The sequence below is a fragment of the Strigops habroptila genome, chromosome 1, assembly GCF_004027225.2.
Source record: "Strigops habroptila isolate Jane chromosome 1, bStrHab1.2.pri, whole genome shotgun sequence".
Taxonomy (NCBI): Eukaryota; Metazoa; Chordata; class Aves; order Psittaciformes; family Psittacidae; genus Strigops; species Strigops habroptila.
The window spans coordinates 125,637,442-125,660,645 of NC_044277.2; the positions used below are offsets into that span (position 1 = coordinate 125,637,442).

At 34.6% G+C, this 23,204-nt stretch overlaps 1 protein-coding gene across 9 annotated transcripts in view; it reads left to right on the top strand.

The window, feature by feature from the left end:
* The window catches only part of PHF14 (PHD finger protein 14), a 163,028-nt gene that overhangs the window by 66,748 nt on the left and 73,076 nt on the right, over nucleotides 1-23,204 (top strand). For 8 of the 9 annotated variants that reach the window (XR_003994643.1, XM_030508431.1, XM_030508399.1 and 5 more), the window contains exons 15-16: nucleotides 2,329-2,379; nucleotides 2,545-2,666. Coding sequence is in view for 8 of the 9 variants with exons in the window: in XM_030508431.1 (XP_030364291.1) it covers nucleotides 2,329-2,379; nucleotides 2,545-2,666 (173 nt within the window). In the remaining variant the exon portion in view is untranslated. Of the gene's footprint in view, nucleotides 1-2,328; nucleotides 2,380-2,544; nucleotides 2,671-18,671; nucleotides 18,684-23,204 lie in introns of those variants that run through there. The other variant, XM_030508447.1, reaches the window with a different exon arrangement.

The following is a 23,204-nucleotide window of genomic DNA, read 5'->3' on the forward strand; positions in this document are numbered from 1 at the left end:
ATGGAAGCATAATGCAAGTATAATTTAATGTGGTATTCCTTGTCATATACATCATGCTTTGTATAGCAGACAGATGAAAACGAACATTTTCTTGACAAAGGTGACTAAATTATTTATAGATCTTGTATTTCCACTTGCTGAAGTTAGACTATGATTCATCGCTTCTTAAAATACAGTTATTAACTGGTAATCTTTTATACTCAGGGTAAAAAATTGCATTGTTACCTATATTTCCAAACTACATATCAGTTTTCAAGATGGCATTACTCTGGTTGTGCAAAGCATGCATTATTGTCACTTCCTGCTTAAGCATGGAGACAATGAGGACCGTAACACTGGTTACATTGGCATGCACCTTTATGTCTACTTCTTTTTAGTCTTTACACAGCTGCATTCAGCAGAGCCTATGTGACTTGAAATTTTCCAAATTTATAGGTGTTCGTAGGACTAATGCCAGAGATTGAAAGTAGTAAAATTGGTGGTTACTGTGCTGATGTCTGATCAAACCCTTTTTTGTCTGGTTTTAAAGTACAGTGACCTTGGGTTATGTAACATGTAGTTGACATGTAGCCCATGTTACATGAATACCTTTAATACTACACTGATAAACTCAGCTACCTGTAATAAATAAGTTCTTTCGGATTTGGACACTTATGTATCTGCTGTGTGCCTTGTGGAAGGTAGAACACCTCAATTATGACTGTGTTATTGAATATATAGTAAATATTGAGATGTATTAAATAGATAAGCTTTTACAATTTTTTATAAATTGTCTTTAAGGAAATGCGAAAGAGAATCTCAATGGTAAAAGAGGCACAAAACAGGCTACTGTTTTCCATTCTTTTACAGTCCTTTCTACTACAGAGTTAACTCTTGCCTAAAACGAAAAAACCCTTCCCAAACAGCATGTTATTAACATGTGCAGATCAAAATGTGCATAGGTAGAAAGGTAAAGATGTGTTGAAGTGATGGGTTTATTTATAGTATAACTATATTTAAATACTTAAATATAGTTGTATAAAAGAAATATATTTTAAATATTTAATTAAAATGGTTCAAAATAGAGACCAGTCTTAATTTGAAATTAGTATAAATCCCCTTCAAAGAGGACCCCAAACAGGAGAAACACAATATTCCTAGCTTCTTTGGAATTGAATTTATGGTTGCTTGTGATTCTAAACTGGCTTAAGGTTTTTTCCATCAGTTGGTTTTTACTCTTTATGAGATGAACAGCAGCTGCTTCAAAAAAAGTTTCAAGACATCATAAGTAGACAGTGTTTTTTTTAATCATATGACAAATGATTTTCTAATGTGATGATTTCCTCCAGAAAAACAAGCATTTAAAAGTTCTTTTTGTTATTTATTTATTTTGTTAGTGTCAATGTGTCAGACATTGTGGGTTAGTGGAACAGTCTCTGTCTGATGTTTTTAATTTCCTTCCGCATCCTTTCTTATTTTCTTTCCTTGTTAAACAAGGAGAGAGAGTTTGATATTGTCAGCTTGTGGCAGTTACTTAATGTACGCAGGTTATAATGCTGCTGTTTCAGAGGTAAAAACATTGTGGCTGAAACTGGACTCATGAATTGAGCGTAGTTACATATTGCTGCTTGTAAACCATGGTGTTTGCTGTTACAGTCCATGGAAACCCCTTTTCCTCCTCACTGTTGGTATTTAGACCTTTTGGCCAACTGCAATACTGAAATAATTTCCACTTTTTTATTACGCATTCCATCAGCTGTGTACGGGTCATAAGTTAGTATATGCTACAGCTTTATGACCATCTGCTGTATACCCATTACACTAAGCTTCAGTTTGAAACCTTTAATTCTTGCTTACTCCTCAAAAGCTAGAAGAATTATTTTCTGCTTCTGTTTTGATTTTTTTTTTTTTTTAATTTTGATTGCCCCCCTTTTTTTTTTTTTAATCTGATCACTTGGCTTACAAAAAGAGCACTTTAAGTGCTCAAGGAATTTACTGTAGTACACTGTTCATATCAGTATTCAGATTATGAATTTTAGCATTGGGGAGTTTGTGCAAAGTTGGTAGGAGATTTGCAGTTCTGGTGGCAGTCTTCTTTAGAATAAGACTCCACATGCTTAGGTCAACAAATGTATTTATATTTACTTTTTGGTTAGGTCTGTAAGTTTATAACCAGAATCTGAAGCTCTTGTTCTGACATTGGTTATTGTAATTGTCTTGCAGTGGTTCAGCAGTTAATGCTTTAAATTATTTCCTGTGGTATGTTTTTGTTGTTGTTATCAATAATAGATAAATACCAAAACATTATGTTACTATCGAATACTGAATTTTAAATATATTTTCTTCCAGAGAACTAGAGGACGAAAACGAAGCTTTGTGCCTGAAGAAGAAAAACCTGAGGTTGGAATATAGTGTTTTGTTTGTTTGTTTGTTTTTTTTAACAGTTTCACAAAAAAAATATTAAACTTTGGGCTGAAGTGTTATTTTCAGTGCTATAATTGAAAATATTTGCTTTCCTTCCCTCCTTTCCCCCCCATTCCTTTCTTTTGCCTTCTGCTGTCACAGGAACGGATTCCCAGAGAAAGAAGACAACGACAGTCTGTTTTGCAAAAGAAGCCCAAGTCAGAGGATTTGAGGACTGAATGTGCTACCTGCAAAGGGACTGGGGACAATGAAAATCTAGTCAGGTAGGTTTGATGCTCTGGCTTTAAGAAGTTAAAGTTCCATCTTCATCACTTAGGCATTGTGATTATAAGAAAGAAGATATACTTAAAAAAAACCAAACAAAACCAAAACAAACAAAAACTTATTTAGGGGAAACATTAAAGTAAAAATATTGACTTCATTCACTTATTGACCTGCCAAACATATTTACAGTGTGAATTAAGATGTAAATAACCATGATAATCTGTTTTTGTAACAGAAGAGAAATAATTTTCTCTTTTCAGGGCCAATTGTCAATTTTTTGGAGCAGGTCAGAAAGATAAACCAGTAATTTAATGATATTAAAGCTACAGGAGCATCCTAAAATAATTAAATTAGCATCATTAACAATTTTATGAGCTGAAATGTGGATTATGAGGAATGTATGTCTTTAAAAATGTATTAATATGCATCCATTAATCATGCAGATCATGAAGGTGTTTGAAAATCATGTTTGTTATCTGAAACAGAAGGGGAAAAGAAAATCTGTTGTAAGGTTTTTTAATAGGTGCAGAAATCTAATTAAAGTGTAAAATAGCTGCCATTGAATAGCTGCTGTTGATCACAACTTCTGGTGATTCTGACTTTCTAGCTAGCATTGTAGCCTCTTTGCAAAGCTGTAGAAATTGCTCACAATTCTTTAAAGAAGAATAGTGGAGCTTAGCAACCAGAAAGTGGATTTTAATTGAATCTACTGAGCTTTCATTAAAATGATCTCATAATAAGTTCCAATAAAAAAATAATGTTGCAGTTAGGTCCCGTGTGCTTCAACTAGATTTTTCTGGATAAGATCTCCTCTTTAGCTCAGATAGAATTGTTGTTTTTAACTGGAGGGATTATTCCAAAATACATCTTTTCATTTCTTTAAAGAGGGTTGTAAGAAAAGTCAGTCAATGATATATGCAAGCAATAGCTTTAGAATCAGGATGTGTCCCAAGTACAGATGTCTTGTACTCAGAACTGTATCAATTACAGCCTATGATTTACTGTAAAAGTTGATACAATGTCAAGAGTTGTCTGCCAGATTGTATTTTTGTTTCCAAATTGGAGGCAGAGTGCCTGTACAAGCTCATCAGGAGCTGTATGACTCTCTCATACATGGACAACCTGCTAGGTACTCCTAGATCCTGCTCAGTACCAGATTGTGAAATAGAGGCAGGATGTTAGTGATTGCTGATACAGTTATACTCATGAGAACTGATGGCAACAGTTTATAACTGCCCATGACAAGATAAAGGCTTTCTTCAGCCCTATGGTTTGCAAGAAATGAAAGATGCAGGAAGACCTTTTTGTTGTGGGAAGGAATCCTGGGAACATGTACTGTGCTTTACTGGGAAAAAGCCAGTGAATTAGTTTTCTTCTTCAAGCTTTTTCTAGAAGTGTTAAATACCATATTTGAGGACATAAAGGGTAAGATGAGAAATAATAGTTATAGAATAACTGTACTATTTAAGTTGCAATTAAAAAATATGGTAGAAAATTAATGGTATGTCTTGTTTACTACATGAAAATATTTTAGTAGTAATTTAGATAGGGTCAAAATAAGCATATTACATGCCAGAACCCAATAACTTCTCTCATAAACCATCCTTAGAATTAGGCTTGGAAACAGGATAGTAATCCTGCATGGGAGGAAGAGAGGAAATTCTTATGTTCTAATCCTTTCTTCATAATTCTCTGAAAATTTTTTTCCTTAAATGTGTCTTATTTTCCATATTAGTTTTTAAAATAAATTCTGGATTTAAAGCTTGCTTTTCTTCAGATAATTCTGAAGAAAATTATAAATAGCTGCAATTTTATTCAAGATAGTTGACCACGGCTCCAGGGCTGTGGAGGCTTATTTTTAATAATTGCTAAATGGTGGTGAAGTATTTAGTAAATTTGAATAATTTTAGTAGTATTTTTTGGTAATCTTGATGGGCCTTCTAGCTTTTCCTGCTGTGTGCTACCTCAGTCAGGGCTGGTTACATGACTCTTGAACATTCTGCTTTTAAAAGTTGTAGGTTTTTCTAAAATATATGTGGCGCTCTCACTTTGGGGTTGCTAACTGAGTAAGGATAAGAGGAAGATAAGCAATTATTTCAGAGAATATGGCAGGGTATATAATAATGAATCTGGAATAAAAAAATAAATTCTTCAGTTATTACTGTTTGACTAATGGAGATTCACTTTTTTTAGACTCCGTTTTAGGTGCTTGTGTGTAGGATTGGATGGCTGAGGGGATTATTTGTTATATGTGCTGTGTTTTTACTTAAACTGGTTTTCATATTGTTTAGAATCTTTAAATAATTGCCTGTGAAAGGATTTGACAGTCTTCTTAAAAAAGTCCGTTACCTTCTGATGAATGATAATGGTTCCTTAGTTGGCTAAAGGTTGCCTTGGTGACTACAGTTTTGTACCAAAAAAATTATTAAACTGAGAATATCTTTAATTGCTAGCTTTGTCTAAAACATATCGACATGTTCCCTGCTAATAGTTGCCGGATGTATATATTATAAGACATGCCAAGACAGTGCCTTTTAATCACTGATGTCAGATTATATAGATAGACTGTTGCAGTATAGTAGCATGCACCAGAAATGAAAGTTTAAGTTTTGTGGTTTTGTCCACAAAAAAGTATCTGTCTTGTGATACTTTTTGTGATACACTTTTCAATTTTTTTTAGAATTTAAAGTCAGTTTACTTTATAAATTATTTTATCTACATCTGTGTAAGTTTTATTGAACTTAATACTTTTGAAATTTTTACCTTTTACAAGATTAGTGAGTGGTACAGTCAAGATTTACAAATGAGACGACCAGTGAAAAGTTAATTGAAAACACTTACTCAAATGAGGCAAGTTCTGATCTGTAACAGTATAAATGGCAGTAAGGAAGCTGTATCTGTAATTCAGGTATGGATTTTGAATAACCTTTTACTCAAATGAACTGTAATTGAGTTTTGAGAAGAATAATCGTAAAATATGGAGGGGTTTTAATATTTTATATTTGACGCAGATAGGTTTGAATTAAGGCATGGAGACACGGCACTTTTTTAAAAGAGAGAGAACTGTTCATTGAAAGGAGTCATAATGTGTGCTTGAAATTAAAGTATTGTAAAGCCAGAGGGTACCTATAACAACATACTGCTATATCTTAAGGAGTAATCAAATACTGAAAATATTTGCTTGAAATTGAAGACCTCTTTTGAAATACAGGAGATTCTAAAGCTTGATGTGAAAGATAAATTTTCTAACAAGCTGAGAAAATAATTTTGAAGGATAAATTTGGTTTTAGAGGTGATCTCTACTGTTTGGTTTAGAAAACATTTAGGTAATGATGCTTTTCATTCTTTTTGTGAATCTTAAAGTTGTGTATAATTTAGACATTTAATAGGTTTCCTGAGTGCTTTATTACAGTCTTACATGAATCGCTTAGAACAATAGCTCTTACAAAGGAATTACTTGATTGATAAAGATCTTTCTTCCCCCCCCCCCCCCCCCGAGGCCATAACTCTCTAATAAATCTTTAAAAATAGCTCCCTTTAGAACTTAACCATATTTACTAGAAACATGGGTAAGGAAGCATATTTCAGGTAGCTCAATATGAGTAGTTCATCTTGCACCATCCTCCAGAGTAAGTGACTGAATCACTGTACACACGAAGTGCTTCTAGCACAGTATTACTGTCTATTCCATTTTTGTAAAAGAAAAAAATTTGGATTAATTGTGTGTTTTATTTTAATATGTAGAATAGGGGTTTTTTTAAAAGTATACACAGGCTAATCTCAGTCAAAATCTTCCTAGGGAAGACTTTTGGATGACTTCACTTCTTGAGAAGTGGCCTGTTCTCAAAAAATAATCCAGCCCTCACAACTGCTGCTATTAAAAAAACAGTATTATAGCTTCAGTCACTGGCTTTAAGACATCCTTGGGTAATATTTAGGAATATAGTGTATTAGATAAAATTGATATCTCAATACTAGATTTGAGAAAAGTAGAGTAAAATTAGAATACAGTTTATGTATTGGGCAAAATCGTATTTGACCAGATTAAAGATATCTCTGAAAAAGCATTACATTTCTTCATCCCACAATTTAAAGCAAGTGTATTGTAATAGATTCTTGTATAGCTTTGTGTATTGAATTTTTATGCTTTATTGTCAGTTAAGTTAGAATGTTCTATTTTGATTGATTTACAGCAACTGAGGCAAAATTATTTCTTCACCATTACAGAGAGGGTAAAAAATACTAAAGTCATGTATTTGAAAGAGTATAGAGTAAAATTTTTTGTAAAGATTTGAATGGTGATTATAAAGTATTCAAAAACGTAAAGCCGCAAAACAAATTGTTAAGCATGTATGTTGTTATTTTTAGTGCATCTGTTTACTAGGAAATAATCTAAATGTGGAAGTATTTATTTTTCCCAATATACTAAGTCCTATGTTTTAAGCAAATGTAATGTTCTTCTCATGTGGTCACTGTATCAAGGCAGGCCTGAAGGGAGAAGGTGAAGAGTAGGAAGGGGGAAAAAAAAAAAAAAATATATATATATATATATGCAGTATTGTATTTACTGCAGAAAAAAAAAAAGAACAAAACAGAACCTTCTTGAGTAAAATTGAGTCTTGACATAACTTGGAGTCATCAAATCATGATAACTGAAAATCTTTAAAATGTATGCAGCATATTTAATTCTGGTGCTACAAATATATGTATCAAATTTCGGTTACTAATTTAGACTGTATAAAGGATTGAGTCCTTAGCTGCAAAAAGTGATCTACTTTAATTCTGGTTTTGACATGAAAGTGTGTTCTAGGCAGGCTTTTCTGAATTTTCTGGAAATTTTCTCTCTGAAACTGTGAATCATCATATTTCCTTCATTGAATCTGTTTTGTATAGATTCATCTTTGCATTTTTATTTCTTATATTTCATTAGGAGGGGCATTCTACCCTTCAAGTTAAAGATTTCTTCCTTATCTGTTAGCTGCTAGTTTTGAAGCTCTGTGTGAGCTGAAGTTTAATCTGGAACAAGCACATTAATTATTAATTACTTTAAATGCACTGCAACAAAATTAACAATCCATCTTAGTAATTGAAAGCCTGTGATTTATGGTAGTTTCAGAAGTTTAAGGCTGCTAATGTAGAGATTAATCACAAGGAAAATGTTAGTTAATTCAGCCACAATTTGCAACAATCTCATGTTTTACAGGGGATTACAAATGCATTGTTTTATTGGAATGAACTACTTGAATGAAAGGAAACTTAACATTCAGTTGTGTAGTTTATTTCTGCCATATAATTTACAGGGATTAATTCTGCACATTAGCTTTTCCAATTGCTTAAGTTACCTGTTAGATAATTTTATCTGTCATTTACCTTATTTTATTGCTTCAAAGAAGTTTTTATATTAGAAAGAAAGATAATACATATAATGACAAATGCACATTTTTGTTGTCAGGGGACTTTATTCAAACTGAGTTACCTATGCTGCATTGCACTTTACTGTAAAATACCACAGTATTTTACAGTATTTTTCAATAAGTGTAGTAATATCTGCAAGAGCAGATATTCAAAAACACTGTAGGCATTGTGAAGCTCTCTTGCGAAGTACCTGGAAGTCAGGCATAGGTCTGGTAGCAAGACTCCCAGTGCTTGTTGAGAAGCAGAGTGCAAGGCATCTTTGGGCTACCCAGCTACCTAAATCTGCAGGTGCTTGGAACATTTGAAGTTGTACTGCAAAAAGTCCATGGCAGGCTCCGGAATTTTCTGTTTATTAGGAACCAGTCTATTTACCTGGTACCTAAAGGATTTCTTTAGTACATTTGCCTGTTATTTTCCTGAAATGAGACAGCAGAATCTGAGCTGAAGCCCACATTATTATTTTATTTTTTTTTCCCTGATTTATGGTTAACTCTCACAGAAATTGGAGGCATCTAAAGAACAGAAGCTCAGGTTTTTGAAAACTGATTTTGTGTTACATCTCTGATTTGATTCTGATTTGATAGTTCGAAGGAATTATCTTAGACTTAGTCTGCATAGGAATGACCCAAACCTGAAATTTTGGAGATGTTGCCTTGATTAAAAGACTTGTTTCCATTCAATTCTGCATTATCAGAATGGAGAAGCCAGGTGCACAGGACTATCTCCTGTTATTTTTGTGCAAAGCTTAGATTTGAGCCTTCAGTTTGGAAAAGAGAGCAAAATTGCATAAAAAGTCATTCTGCCTACCAGTGCTTTCTGATCAAGGGCAGACATAGCAAAGGGTGATATCTGTTTGAGTTTTTTGTTATTTTTATCCCCCACCCCCACCCCTTCCGAAAAAGGTAGGATGCCTATGACTTTTGTTTTTTGGGTTTTGTGGTTTTTTTTAATTTAATGGCATTTCCTGTTGAAACACTGAAGAAGTGTAATTTTTTAAAGTATCTAGAATAGAGGAAAAATGCGTGTTTGTCTCTCTTCAGTGTTAAAGTTCTAAGAGCCTGTTGAGTAGTATTGTGATATTTCACAAGGTTTATCAGGGTGCCTTTTACCAGGTGATTGGGTTGTTTTGGTTTTTTTTTTTTTACATTAGTTCATGGAGTGTTTAATGATCTGTCAGTCAAACCTCCTTAAAGTTCAGTATTAGATCTTTTTATGATTGTAGACCAGTGACTTCCAAGCTCTTGTATACTGGGCTTTAATCTGTAGAACCTTTGTGAACAGTAGAAGTTTATGAACTCTTCAGGTACAAGTTCAAGTCTGCTGATCTGAAAAGCTTGTGTACCAGTGTCACAAACTTTCGAAGTCTGTAACTAGATGACCACTTGTAAACATGTGATTTGATTGGTGTTTTTTACAAAACGTAGTTCTCTCCTTCAGTTACAGCTGCTTGATAAGTCTGTCCTTCAATCATGGATTTGTATGTTACAACTCGAAAATATATTCAGTAGTTGTCATCTGTTCCCAAACCAGCTGTGAATTTCAGGTTTTATATATTACTTTCCTGGCTGCCTTAGGAAATACACACATCAGAGACCTTTGCACTTTTTTGTCTTCTATAATTCCTAGTATTTGGAAGAATTAATAAAATAAGAAAATATAACGAAGATGATGTCCCAGTTATCTTTTCTGTAAGTAATGAGTGAGTTTTTTAGATAAAGTGGTCATTGAGTGTGGTGCCTCTTCAGAAGATTAAAATTCCTTGAATGAAACAAGGTGCAGGGAAATGAAATCGCATTATCTGTGATGGCAGAGGAAGGATGACGTATCAAATTGTTTCCCAGTCTGGTTACCAGTAATAGGTTATGGCTGCAAAAATATCTGTCTTAATGGGGTCAGTAGCTTCTTACTTTTGTGGTCATTCTCAGTAATTTTTTTCTTACAGCATCAAAATTGCATCAGATCATTCAATTCAGTTGGCGTTTAAATGTGTCAGATACTCCATCATTCTGGCCAAACTGCTTCAGTCACTTTCAGTGCAGCAGGGTTACCACATCAGAGCATTTCATAATACAGGATATTCAGAAAACAAATGTCACATTCTTTATCAATTCAGTTGTGTGGTTTCGTTAAGCTGAGCCATTGCTACAGAAGCCATGAAACTGAAATTTATACTTATGAAATTTGTAACCTGAGAATGTTCATGTTCAGGTATTAAAGTAATGTGGTAGAAGACCACAGCAGGACACGATAACCATTTAAATGCTATATTGCAGCATCAGTTTTGACTTGTCACAATTAGTATCAAGTGAGCATCTGTGCAGTCAGTTTTCTGAATTAAATGTCTGTCCACAGAGCCGTAATGTATATTACGGACTATTTGAGTAAGAAATCTTAATATGCAAAATAGCGATCCATACAGTTACACACATTTGGTTTTTTTTCCTCACTTCTGTTGCTGCTGCGCAATGCTTTTACAAGTTTTGATCTGTAGTTAGTTAATCTGTGTAGGATTTTGATAGTAGGAGGCCTGAGGTTTGGGTACAAACCTGCATATACACCATTCAAAACAAATTTTATCTTGGAGTAATGTGAGAGTGTGTTTTATATTACCAAAGGAGCCCGTACATGAAAAGCAGTTAGAGGTCATGGAGTTTAAGGATTTTGAGTCACTTTTTGCAGCATTGACCAGAGTTATTCTTCACATGATTAAAATGGCGCATAGCACCATTTTCATTAATAAATCAGTGGATCAAAGTTGCCTGCAATTGGTTGCTAATTTGGGTCTAAATCAAGAATTTTGCATATGGTGGTATTACTTAAGGGGCTATAGATAATCTGCATGTGTATGAGACACTGTTCTTTTTAGCTTGATAGTTCTATAGCCTAAGATATTGCTCAGCTACTTACTGGAGAAGATACTTTTACAAACATAAACAATGAAAAATAACTGAAGAAAACACCAATAAAACCCTCCTGTCATAATGCCTCTTCAGTATTATGATATGTTTAATAAAGATTGCTTTTTTTTTTCCAGTGTATATTACAGGAGAAATTGAGTTTTATTATTGAACTTTATTTTGAGGTAGCTGAAATAATTTGTGCATAATAGTATCTAAATTGATAATTTGAGAATGGTGAAATTTAATATTAATCTTTTTACAGAATGTCTTTTTTGGGGGAAAGGACTATAGGTGTACATTTTATTTGTTGTTCCTGTAAGTCAGCATAGTGCTGACATCCACTAGATTTTTCATTTTGTCTGCTGTTGCTATTACTTTAGGTCTCTATTGGTGTGGTTATTGAAATTACAGATTGGATAATCTAAAGTATTTTTTTTTTCTGTGAGCAAATCTTAGGAATTTATGAAATAGAATTATATGGCTTTCATTTATTTTTCTGCCTTATTTTATTTTCTTTTACATGATTTTTATTTTGATTAATTTTGGGGTTTGAATATTTGTCATCTATACCATATCCAAGCCTAGAATCAGGTTTTGCTTTGCCTTGCAACCAATAAAACTGGCTTCTCCTTTACAACAGTTGAGATTGTTATTATTACTTCTACTGTGTGTGATTCCTTTACATTCTCATCTCAATAAAATTAAATCTGATTTGCTTTAGGCCGTTCAAAATGCCAATGCCAAGATTCTGTATCAAAGCAGGAATTCAGTATCACTGAATGTTTAAGGTAGTACTTCATTACCTTACAACAATATTATTCTTCAGGGTTTTTTTTTTTTTCTAAATATTTACCCTTGAATGGATTTTTTTAATACTTGCTGTTTGCCTTCAAGTGTCTTTTTTTTTTTTTTTTCTTTTAATTATGTCATTTGGACAAATGTTCTTTGAGTGGTGGTGTCTTGTGGAGATGAGAAGCACACAATTTTAAGAATTTACCATGCTGTCTTGACTCAGATTACAGCTAAATTTTTAAGCCCATCTCTGACTTCATCTTGAGAAGGCCTAGTAACTTCACTTAGTTTTGAAAAGAAAGGTGTGGAAAGGATATGCAAGGGAAAAAAAAGTGTATATTTTCTTCAAGAATATTGAAAAGCTTTTAGCAGAAAGTAATATGGGTCTGTTCCCTTTTTCATATCACTGATTGTAACAATGCAAAGGTCTAGTGTAAATTAACTTGCAGTTCTTTGATTAACTGGCTGAACTGATTCCTCCCTCTCCCCCCAAATTGTCAGTTAAACTTGGTAATGCTATTGTATTGCACTTGCATTTACTGTTGAGGAACAATATGTCCCTCTGATTCTGACTTTGAGATCTGATGTGATGCTGTATTAGGGAAATATACAGTAAAGTATAAGCTGACATTGGAATATGGCATAGTAACTGACTTTTACCATTGCAGATAAACAGAGTAATTATTCTAAATCATAGCATCACTTTCAGCTGGATACCCACTAAAATCACTGCACTGTGGTTTCCTGAAAATGCCACAATCCTTCAACTGCCAAATTAAGCCCAGGGAGAACAACCATCAGTAGTGTCTGTATAGTTATGTAGAGGGATGAGCTCTGAACCAAGTGAAAAGATGTTCTGGAAGAACAGTAACCTTTCCCATGATGTGCACATTTTCCATTACATTTCTGACACAAAATGCTGTGAAGTGATTTAATGGTGACATTTTGTTTTGCTGACATTCCCTTTTCTTATTAAAAAGAAACAAAAGTTAGGTTAGGAAAGTAGAGGAAGGGTGGCCAAGCATTTGAGTTCTACTAGAGAAATCCCTGTTCTCTTTTGAAGGCAAAACCAAAGCCATTCTAGATAAGCATTGTTTCTGACATAGGATTTGGGTCTGGGGGAAGGGAAAAGTACATATCTTCAGCATCAATATTGAACACCTTGTTCTGTAAGGTTAATTTATGTTGTTGCTTCGCAGTAATTGCACACTAAATGTGATAATTCAGTAAAGCATCCTTTCTAATTAGCAATCACAGAGACACATCAGCTATACAGCACAGCACACTTACTTCTGCTTGTCATTCTTGATGTATATTACTAGAAATGATTGTAGAAAGGAGCAAAGCATGAGCAGACGTAGTACACTGAAAGGTCAGCACTTGTCACTTGGAAAAGGATAAATTTTTATGGAGTGAGAAAACAGAAACCATTGATGTCGTACAGGAGCTTGTCTGCATCTGAAGTAATACATGTAAGAACACTTGGGCAGAAAAATTACTTGTCTTAAGTGTGGTTCATGCATCCTTTGGCAGCTTTCGATTTCCTGTTTCAGAACTGATGAAAAGCCTTGCTTGTTTCTAGCACACTGTAGAATTTTTATCTTTGAAAACCACAGCTTTTGCTTGTGTTTTCTTAAGGATGTATGAAGTTTTCTTGGCACCTCATTTATTTTATCCTTCTCCTATCCAGTTTTAATGTGTTGGATGATGGTTGCTGTCATTGTAAGTCACTCTGTTTCCCTGAGGTGACATCTGAATATGAATAAAATATTTTAGTTTGAAGTCATTGGAAATAAACATAGAGTTTCATTTGTACAGTAACTTACTTGAGAGAAAATATATATGTATTAGAACATGTTTGCTGTCACATTATTTGTTACTTAGCCAAGAAGGCATGCTGGCTTTGAGAAATTCAAAATAATTCCAAGTTCTGGGCAGAGAACCTCAGTTTGTTGTAATTTAAATTTTTGCAGCTAAAGGTGAATACAGACTACTATATCCTTACTTTTTCTGAAAGCTAATGTGTACAGTTGGGTTTTAAGGGTAGGATGTGTCTTAGGAAAACCGTGTGGCATCTGATTGCACCTTAAGGACTTTGTGAAAGCTTCAGCATCCCACATATGCTAAAACAGTTGTGATGAGTTGGTTTTGGTTTTGAGATAAAGTGGAGTTTGTAGTGATAGCTGAAGGTGAATATGGTACTGATACTTAAAAGTTGAAGAATTGCTCAGTTTTAGCTTGAATAGATGGAAATAAATACAAGTATAATTCAATCATAGTAGTGGACTGATAGCTAACTTAATAAATTCTAAAAAAATAATGTTCTAATAAAGGTTAAAAAAAATTGTAAAAATCCTAATGACAGTAACCTAAATGATACAATTTGTTGAGATTTATTTGACCATAATATATTAACAATAATTTCAGAGCTGTTTCTTACAAAAGGCTATTAAAAATGAAATAGATGTGATGAAATTGTTTTGGCAGCCTTTAGCTGCTTGCTAACAATTTAATACAGCAATAAAAGCTAGCAATAGCAGCACCAAAATTGCATAGGAGAAACTTGATTATAATTTGGTAAGAAAATACTGTATGAATAAAAGTACATACTTCAGAGTGAACTGCAGCCAAGGTTTATCCTTGGGTTTAAAAATCTCATAAATTTGAAGAGCTTTCTAAAGTGTTCTGGTTACTAAAAGTCAGAGACAAATTATGCCTCGTGCTGATGTTGGTACCTAGGGAAATGGAGGAGAGGAAATAAATCTTCTGTTATGTAAGTATGCCTATTAAGTATGTATTAAGCCTTTCCAGGCCTCAAATGGAAGTCTCTTTGGACCTTGTGGTAAGGACTGCTTATTTAAGTATTCTTATCTCTGCTCAGCAATCCAGGTGAATAAAAATGTAAGAGTATGGATGAAACTGCTGCCTGTATTTTTGTATCTAATGGAGAGCATGCTGATTAGCATAAGCACAGTTTTGTGGTTTATACCTGGTGAAAGGCAATTAAATAAAAACAGAAAAAAAAGTCAATCTTTAAACTGTCTTTATGAAATTGTGAAGTCCACTGAGATGGTGAATTTCCTTTGTAGGGCTGTTTTTGAGGTAATGGAGTCTATATGCATTTGCTGCCCTTTAACTTGTGTGTAAAAACGCAGACTACATGAGGTGGCATGTGGAAAATTTTTCTGAAAGTCTGTTTTATTATAAAATGCTTATTGAACTAGACAGGAAGTAGGTGTAACAGAATACATTGCTGGTTTAATCAGCAAGAATCTCTGCAAGTCCAGAGGAATCCACATCAACAGTATTTGATACATTTAGGATATTTAAATTATATTTCTATTCAAATTAATTATACTTTTTAAAATATTTTGGGAAAAAGGTGAAAATATGGAAGTGCTGCTTGAGGGAGAGCTTCTGGGAAACTGAGGAAAGAAAATGAGGCAAAGGAAGGCATAAGTAAGCAAAGAGAATGAAAATAAGTAATGAATAGAGGAGAAACCAGCTTTCAAATTCTGTAAACCTCAAAGTAGTGAACAAAGATCTGAAATTTCACATGGAGGCTAGAAGGAATCCAGTGTAGAAACTGTTGGGAGCATAACTTCCTGACAGTCTATATTTTGCATTACCATTTGATGATGCAGAAATTAGGAAAGATGAAGTGATTTGAGGATGGAACAAAATGTGACCAGAAAATCAGCATTGAAAAGGAATAGTTGATTTTTGAAGATGTTCAGAAAGAATAACAAATGGGATTCAGTAACAGCATGAGAAATTGTGCCAGGAATAGCCTTATTTATGAAGCTGTTTGCTTCAGTATTGAAGACCATTTTGTAATAATTGACAGGAAAAGAGAGCAACTTTTAGATTTTTTTTTTCCAGCTTGATGAAGACTGAAAACTGCCAGTCTGTAGAAGGATGTTAAGAAAAGCACTTGAGGAGAAAATAATTAAAATGTCCTTTTTTAAAACCAAAAGTAGTATCTGTTAAGATTTTGTTTTCATGAGTAAAAACTATAGTGCTAGTTTTAGTAGTCCAGTTGTGTGACGTGAATCAATCCAGTAATATTTGAATGAAGTTTTTCTACATTTTTGAGAGATTGTGCAAGCACTGGTATCAAAAAAGTGGTGAAAGCAGCAGTATAGTACCTTAAAATGCAGAGCAGATGAAAAGAAAAAAAATAGTGTTACTTTGTAACCAGTCTTAGTAAAAATTGTTTAAATTTACATAAAAACAGCCTGTTGTCTGCTGGTACCTACTGACAGTTCTTTTAATAACACTTGCTGTGAAAAAGAGATAAGAAAACCAGCGGGCTTTTAAAACTCCAGTGGTAATCTTAGTTTTTCACATTAAAGAACAATAAGTAAACGGCAGGACTTTAATTTTCTTCAATTCTGAAAGGCTTTTCTAAACCATTTCTGCTTTTATTAAAAGCAGGATCACAGAGTAGGGTTTGGAGGAGACCTCTAGGGCTGGTCTAGTCCCCAGCCCCCTTACTCAAAACAAGGTCAAATAGAGCATGTTACTCAGGGCAATATCTTACTGGGTTTTTTGTATCTCCATGGATGGAGTCTCTATAGCCTCTCTGGGTAGCTTGTTGTGGTGTTTGTTCCTCCTTACAGTAAAAAAAAGATTCTTCTTATGATTTTAAAAAAAATTCTTTGTTTCAGTTCTTGCCTATTGCCTCTTACCATTTCACTGGAACACTAAGAAATTTGGTTTGTCCCACCAGCGCTCTCAGCTTCTCCTTGTATGACACATGCTCCAGTCACTTAATCGTCTTCACGGTCCCTTTACTGGATTCGCGCCAGTAACTCCATTGTGGTTTTTGTACTGGGAAGCCCAGAATTTGACACAGTGCTCCAGGTGTGGTTTCACCAGTGCTGAGTTTAGGAATAAAGCATATTTACAGTCCATAGAAGTAAACGATTAAAAAAAAACCCAAACTATTATGTATCAGGCAAAATTTGATTTGTTATAAAAGAAGCATCTTCCTGTAGTCAATATAGTGAGTTACTGAGGGCAGTACTTAAGGATGAGAAAGTATTTCGGTTATTCTGCTTATTTAATCCATGTCTTTGGAAAACCATGTCACAGTTGTAGTTTGTAGTTGTAGTTTAAAAGGTTACTTTGTTGAGCAACATAGTAGAGAACCACCAGTGCTAATGCTTATGATTTTCCAGTGAAAATTTTATCTCTTGGTGGAAGGCTCCACTATGTAAGTTAAGACAAGACATCCCAGTTCCAGCCCCTTCCTCTGCTTTCTTTGAAAAGTGACCTTTCAAAATGCATTTCAAAATTCAGTGCATTAGAATATCATCCCATCTAACAATGGCTTTCAGTGGGCACCTGTCAAATTGCATTAAAAGAGCTGCATCATCTAACCTAGCAATGGACTGAGAGACACACACATAAACTCCCAAAACTCAACTGTGAAGGGCTGTTTGCCGATTCCTTTCAACCCCAGAAAATTATAAATAATGTCATAGCTAAAACTCCTCACTTTTTCTTAGCTACAGAGAAGGAGTTAGAAGTGCTAGGACTGAAAGTCTAGTGGTGTTACGCTAGAGGGATAATGTCCCTTTCCTGAGGGACGGAGAATGTGAGGACAGGAGATTTGTCACGCTGTAAGTTATCCTTTGGTCCCCTCTGGTGGGTAGTGGTGTACCCTACGAAGTGGGGTTGTTGGTGCAGTTTTTACAGATGCTAAGATCTCCCCCTTCATTCAAAATAAAAGTGGGAATACATGAGCTGGCTTTCTGAGTGACAGAAGAGTACTAATCAAAAGGTTTTTGTTTGATAGAGATCCTAGTTCTGAACAGTTTGCATGAGTTAGCTGTTAATTTCTAAGCTATACCAAAACCATTGTGGCCTCTTTTTCACCTTGTAGATAGTATCTCATAACTGTGTGTAGACTGTTGATAAGTATACCTGCACACGTGTGTGTATTTGGAGTGGTCAGTGTATGATCTCAAACAGTGTTAAGCATGTGCTATGTTCGTGTTTACTGTCATTTCATCCAGATTCCTCTCTGAAAGAAAATGACACCTTAAAAAAGAAATTTGCCCTTACTGGCCCATTTGATTGCTGGGTATTTGTAACAGTACGTGCTTTGCATCTTGTGGAAAAGGAAGTGTGCATTAAGTTTACAGTGTATAATACTTGAAACTTAAATATTTTTCCTTTTTTCAGTTGGTCCTCTTACCATAGAAAACACAGAAGATTTTATTATTAAAAGACCTGATACTTTTATTTTGAAACTTATTTTATTTTGAAACTTTATAACAGCACCCTCTCCCCAACATACACACATATAGGCCTTTAAGAAGAAAAGTGAATCTAAGTCTTTGATCAGTAAATTGAGTTTTGGCAAAGACCTCTCTTTCTTTCCCAAGGACAGAGAAGAAATATATCCATGTCAATTTGATGAAATCTGGAAAATTGGAAGCCTTTAAGAATATTGGGAATGGAATAGTTTCCTCATAATTACCAGAGTCATAGTACAGCAGTTTTTAGACCTTTTGTCGTCTGTGCTTTGAGTTGCTGTGGGCCAGCTGAGCATGCTTATCCCTGCCCTTGGAGCACTGAGTTGCTACAGGACTTGTGAAGAAATTGAGAACAGTGAGGTCAACAATATGTCAGTGTCTGGTCATTTGAAGTCTGTTTGATTCAAATGCAGAGGGGACAAGTGTTACACTAGGTGAGAAGAATAAAATGGGGCATTGAATGTGGGCAGGTGTGTAACTCTCCTGGGTCACTTCAGTCATCGTTTGTCATTCACAGGGAGGTGCGAGCAGAATATACATAACTCAAGAATACACAACAATTACATATTCACTTCTGGTGAGGACTAGCATGTTGCTAGGCTAAGCTTTAGTATGAGCATCATATGCATAGTATGAATGCAGATGGCTGATGAATCTGCTGGTCAGGCAGTCATTGGTAAGGTGAAGATGTTTCAGCTTCTGTTGTTCTTGGATCAGGCTGGTCCTGATCTTGCTGAATTGTCATCTTCAGATTCTCCATTGTATTCTCAGGGGTTTTAATTTTTGTGTGGTTTTTTTTGGTTTTGTTTTTTTTTTTTGTTTTGTTTTTTTTTGAGTCATTAGTGTATACCATTTCAAGTCAACAGATACAATGAAATTTACTTACCTAGCAGAGTTTGGCTTTCTGCTGTATTACATCTTGTTTCCTCCAAAAAGCTAAGCCAAAGTTACGAAGATGTGCTGTATGAACAGGACCTTGGGTTAGACAAACTCTTGAGCTGTGGTTCTCTGGGCAAAAAGACTGCTACTCACAGCCAAGTACGGAGGTTGGTGGGACTGAGACTGGTGAGCTGGAGAAGGACCTGAGTTTGGATGGTAAATGTGCAGAAGCAGGATTGAGAGACAGTGGTAAGGTCATGTGGAGAGGCAGCAAAATCCAGACTTTTCAAGCTCGAGGACTTGAAAGAAGAAAGTCGGGCTGGTGAGAGAAAGACACTGGAACAAGAAAACTGTGTGGATGGTAGTCAGAAGGGAGGAAGTACTGAAACTGTTTAAACAGCCATGGAGATGGACTTGTGGATAGGAAACCTCTGCGGAAAGGAGAGGTTTGCTATGGTTAAGACAAGTTAGTGAAGCTGAGAGGGGAAGTGACTGGAAAATGACATCTTAGTAAACTTTCAGCTACTGTAATGGTATACTGGCAGAGGATGTTTGTTATGATTGTGAAATGTCTGATACTGGCTTGCTATTTTGAAAATACATGGATGGAAGACCTTTATCATCCACAATCCTTCCTTAAGGTATTTTGGTGGGTTTTTTTCTTTTTCCCATTAGCTTCCTGGTGGTATATTTGAGCATCAGCATGTGCAGTGTCATAGGAGATGAACTGTTCTTTAAAACAACATCTGCCCAATTCACTTACAAGTTGAGATGCAGAGAACACAAGCTAGATGAAGTACCCTCTAAGGTGCTTGTTTATGTTCATGTACATCACTCTATGAAATACAAAAATATCTAAGTACAATAAATAGAGACTGGTTCTGCTGAAATTTTTTTACTGATTAATCAAAAATATTAGTAAAGCTATTTGAAAAAGAAAGTGTTAATTTAAAAAAAGTATGAACAGCAACCACTAATGAAAAACCAGTGCTGAATCATAATGAGCATTGCTTATGTATTATAGTTACAATGTATTAATTTTGCATACTTAGAAACACTTTATTCTAAAAGCAGAAAAATACTGCTTTTATGACAACTAATCACGTATGTTTTGATTATTAATCCTCCATAAGCAAGTTTTTTTGGCTGACATTCTTGGTTTAAGCTTTTACGTATTTTCTTTGATGTTACATGCTATTTTTCATCAATCTTGACCAATTAATTAAAAATAGATAAAATAGTCAAGTCCTTATTTGGAATACTTCCATTTTTCTCTGTTCTCCAAAAAAAATGGGAAGGGAGAGATCTCAGAAATCAGGTAATCACAGTCACAGATTCAAGCACTTTGCAATTTTCTTGAAATCAAATGCTTTAACTTCTTTGTCATTTTTACCTTTCATATGTCTATCATTCCAATGGGTCAGTACATTCACATTCTGAGGTGATTTTATTTTTTCTTGAGAGGACAAAAATAGTGAAAAGGAATAGGGAGGGTGCAAGGGCATTTCAGAATGACCACGAGCATTAAAAAGGCAAAAAGCCAAATATACTCTCTCTAGTTCCGAAGTCATGCAGAATGATGTACAGTCTTTTATTTCATATTTTTCTTCCCAAATTCATCTTCTGAAGACAGAAATGTGTGTAAGTGCATTGTTTGAAATGCATTTAAGCCTGTTGCTAATTGCTTTTAAAAGTAGTTTCATTTCTGTCTGGACTAAATGCTGAATTTGTTGACGTGTTGCAGAAGGAACTGTACACCGTGGAGCAGATCTGGCTGAAAGTGCCCAACAACAGCAGTAACAAAAGTTTAGGAAACTGGTAAACTTAAAAAATAATTACATTTACCTTACACCCAGCATGGCATTGGGTAAGGCATCAGTTCACCCTGTTGGTTTGTTTTGCTTTAGTTTTATTTCATGTAGATTTTACTGCCAAGATATAATATGTATTACAAATAAAATATTATTTTCCTGCCTAAAGAGGTTACTGTATCTTTTGATTCAGTTGAAACAAACCACCCTTCATGCTTTATCTGCACTATGTTGTTGATGTACCTGCTGAAAGTAATATTCAATAATACAGTTACATGATAATGGCATTGTGAGAAATATGCAAAAACTCTCGACTTCCATTTTTGTCATAATGAAATAATTTTTGAGAGCCCTTTTTAAAATTATTTGAGAAAAATCTTAAACATGGTACAGTGTCAATCATGGTGGGTTTTTTTATTTATTTTTTTAGTTCTCTTGGAAATTATTTGTATGATACTTAGCATGAAGTTTCTCAAAAAGAGTTATCTTCTCATTATACTTTTATCAAACTTCTGGCATTGTCTTAGATGCTATTAATAGATTTTTGTTTATCATGGAACTAATCTTTGTCACTGCTTTTGAGATCTATCTGTATATGATATCTGAATTTTATTTACATGCACGCTTTCAGCTATGGCATAGAACAACCATGTTATAAGATCTGTTGTTCTAAATACTTTGTCTAAATTCTGAAAGTGCTGTGTGAGGCTTTTTTTGTATATAGCTTGATTATGATACAAATGTAAATGTATCTGTTGTTATACATATTGGTTAACTTCAGGCTTCATTTGAAAAAACTGTTACTAAATATTGCATATTCCAGAACTCGTTTGAAAAAGAAACGTAATGCCTGCTTTTGTGTGTTTCAGATTTATTCTATTCAGAGTCCTTTTTCACCTAGAAAACTCTCATTTTTGGTGTAGAAAGTTTTAAAAATTAAGACCAAAAGTGAATTATGAAATTATAATGGAATATATGAAATATTTGCCTTGTAAGTTAAGCAAATATATTTTGAAACACATCTTCCCAGCTTTTGTATATCTGTCAATCAGTTTGAAAAACTTTCTGGCCTTTACAATAAGATGATCCAGTGTTAACGTGCATTTCAAAATACAGGATTGTGGATGTACTATGCAAATGAATTCATTATATATTCTGTGCTTTTTGTTTCTGACTTGTGTTTACAAACAAAATATAAAGTATCTGGGAGCTTTTTACTTAGGCCATTTCATGTGTAAAAAATTTATTGTGAAGTTGTAAATATACACAAATAATACTAGTTTTCAGGTTTGGGTTTTTTTGTAGTTTGTTTGTTTGGTTTTTTTTTTGATGGCTACAAATATGCTTTAGATATGCTTATAGTTACACAACTTACCCCTATAACCTTTCCTGACTTTTTCTTGGTTTATAGTATCTAGGTTTCTGTAGAACATAAAATCACTTTTTAATCAAAGAAAAGGGCCTTTATCGTGTCAAATACTATTGAATTTTAGGATGACATCAGAGGCTGAATATTTTACTATTTATTCACAACAAGAGTGATTATAAATAGGTCTTGGACAGCACTTAGAAATCTAGCAAATTTTGGATTGGAGCTTTACTGTTCAATGTGTCAGCCCCCTTTCCTAACTTAGGGTTATTCTGAAACGTGCAGAGGTTATCATTATAATGATTATCTAATGAATTCTGTTAGCCCCAAAATCACCCCCTGTGGTACTTTGTCTGTTATTGGACACCATCTAGATCTCAAGCTATTATCTGCTGCTCTTTGAGTCCAGCTGGCTTTTAACCCATTCATCCAGCCTTATACTTAAGTTGGTAAGGAAAGTGCTCTAGGGGACTGTTTGAAAAGCCTTATGCTGAATACATTTTGGTATGTGACCATCACTGCTCTTCCCTGTTTCACACAGCCAGTCATTTCATCATGGTCATTTCAAACATGAACAACTCTTCTACCCTTGTTAATCTTGGCTGAATGCTCTGGATAACTGTCTTGTCCTTCCTGTGTTTGAAAATGGATCCTGAGGGTTCATGCTTCTTGATCATTCCCAGGGCAGGGGTGATGCGGCCTGATGCGGCCTGTGATTTCCTAGGTCCTATTTACTACCTTTTTCTAATGGGCATGTCTTAAATCTTTAAGATGGGCTTAATATTTTTCAGTTGTCAGGCTTGCTTTGATTGTCATGATGTTTCTTAGATCTTACACAGGAGCCCAGCTGAGGTAACAAGCATCCCTTTCAGACCCATTGGATAATCCCCATGGATTGGAATATATTGAAATGTAGTAGCCCCTGACTTACTGCTTTCATGCTGTTGGCTGTCCTTCTCTTTCCCCTGTCACCCTGCTGGAGGTCTGAGAGCAAGTTTTCACTGTGCACACTGAGGCATTGAGCACAAAGGCATCAAGTACATCATCCCCTTCTGTGTTACCAGTTGAAATCCAATCTGTATTTTCTCTGAACTTCCTTTCACTG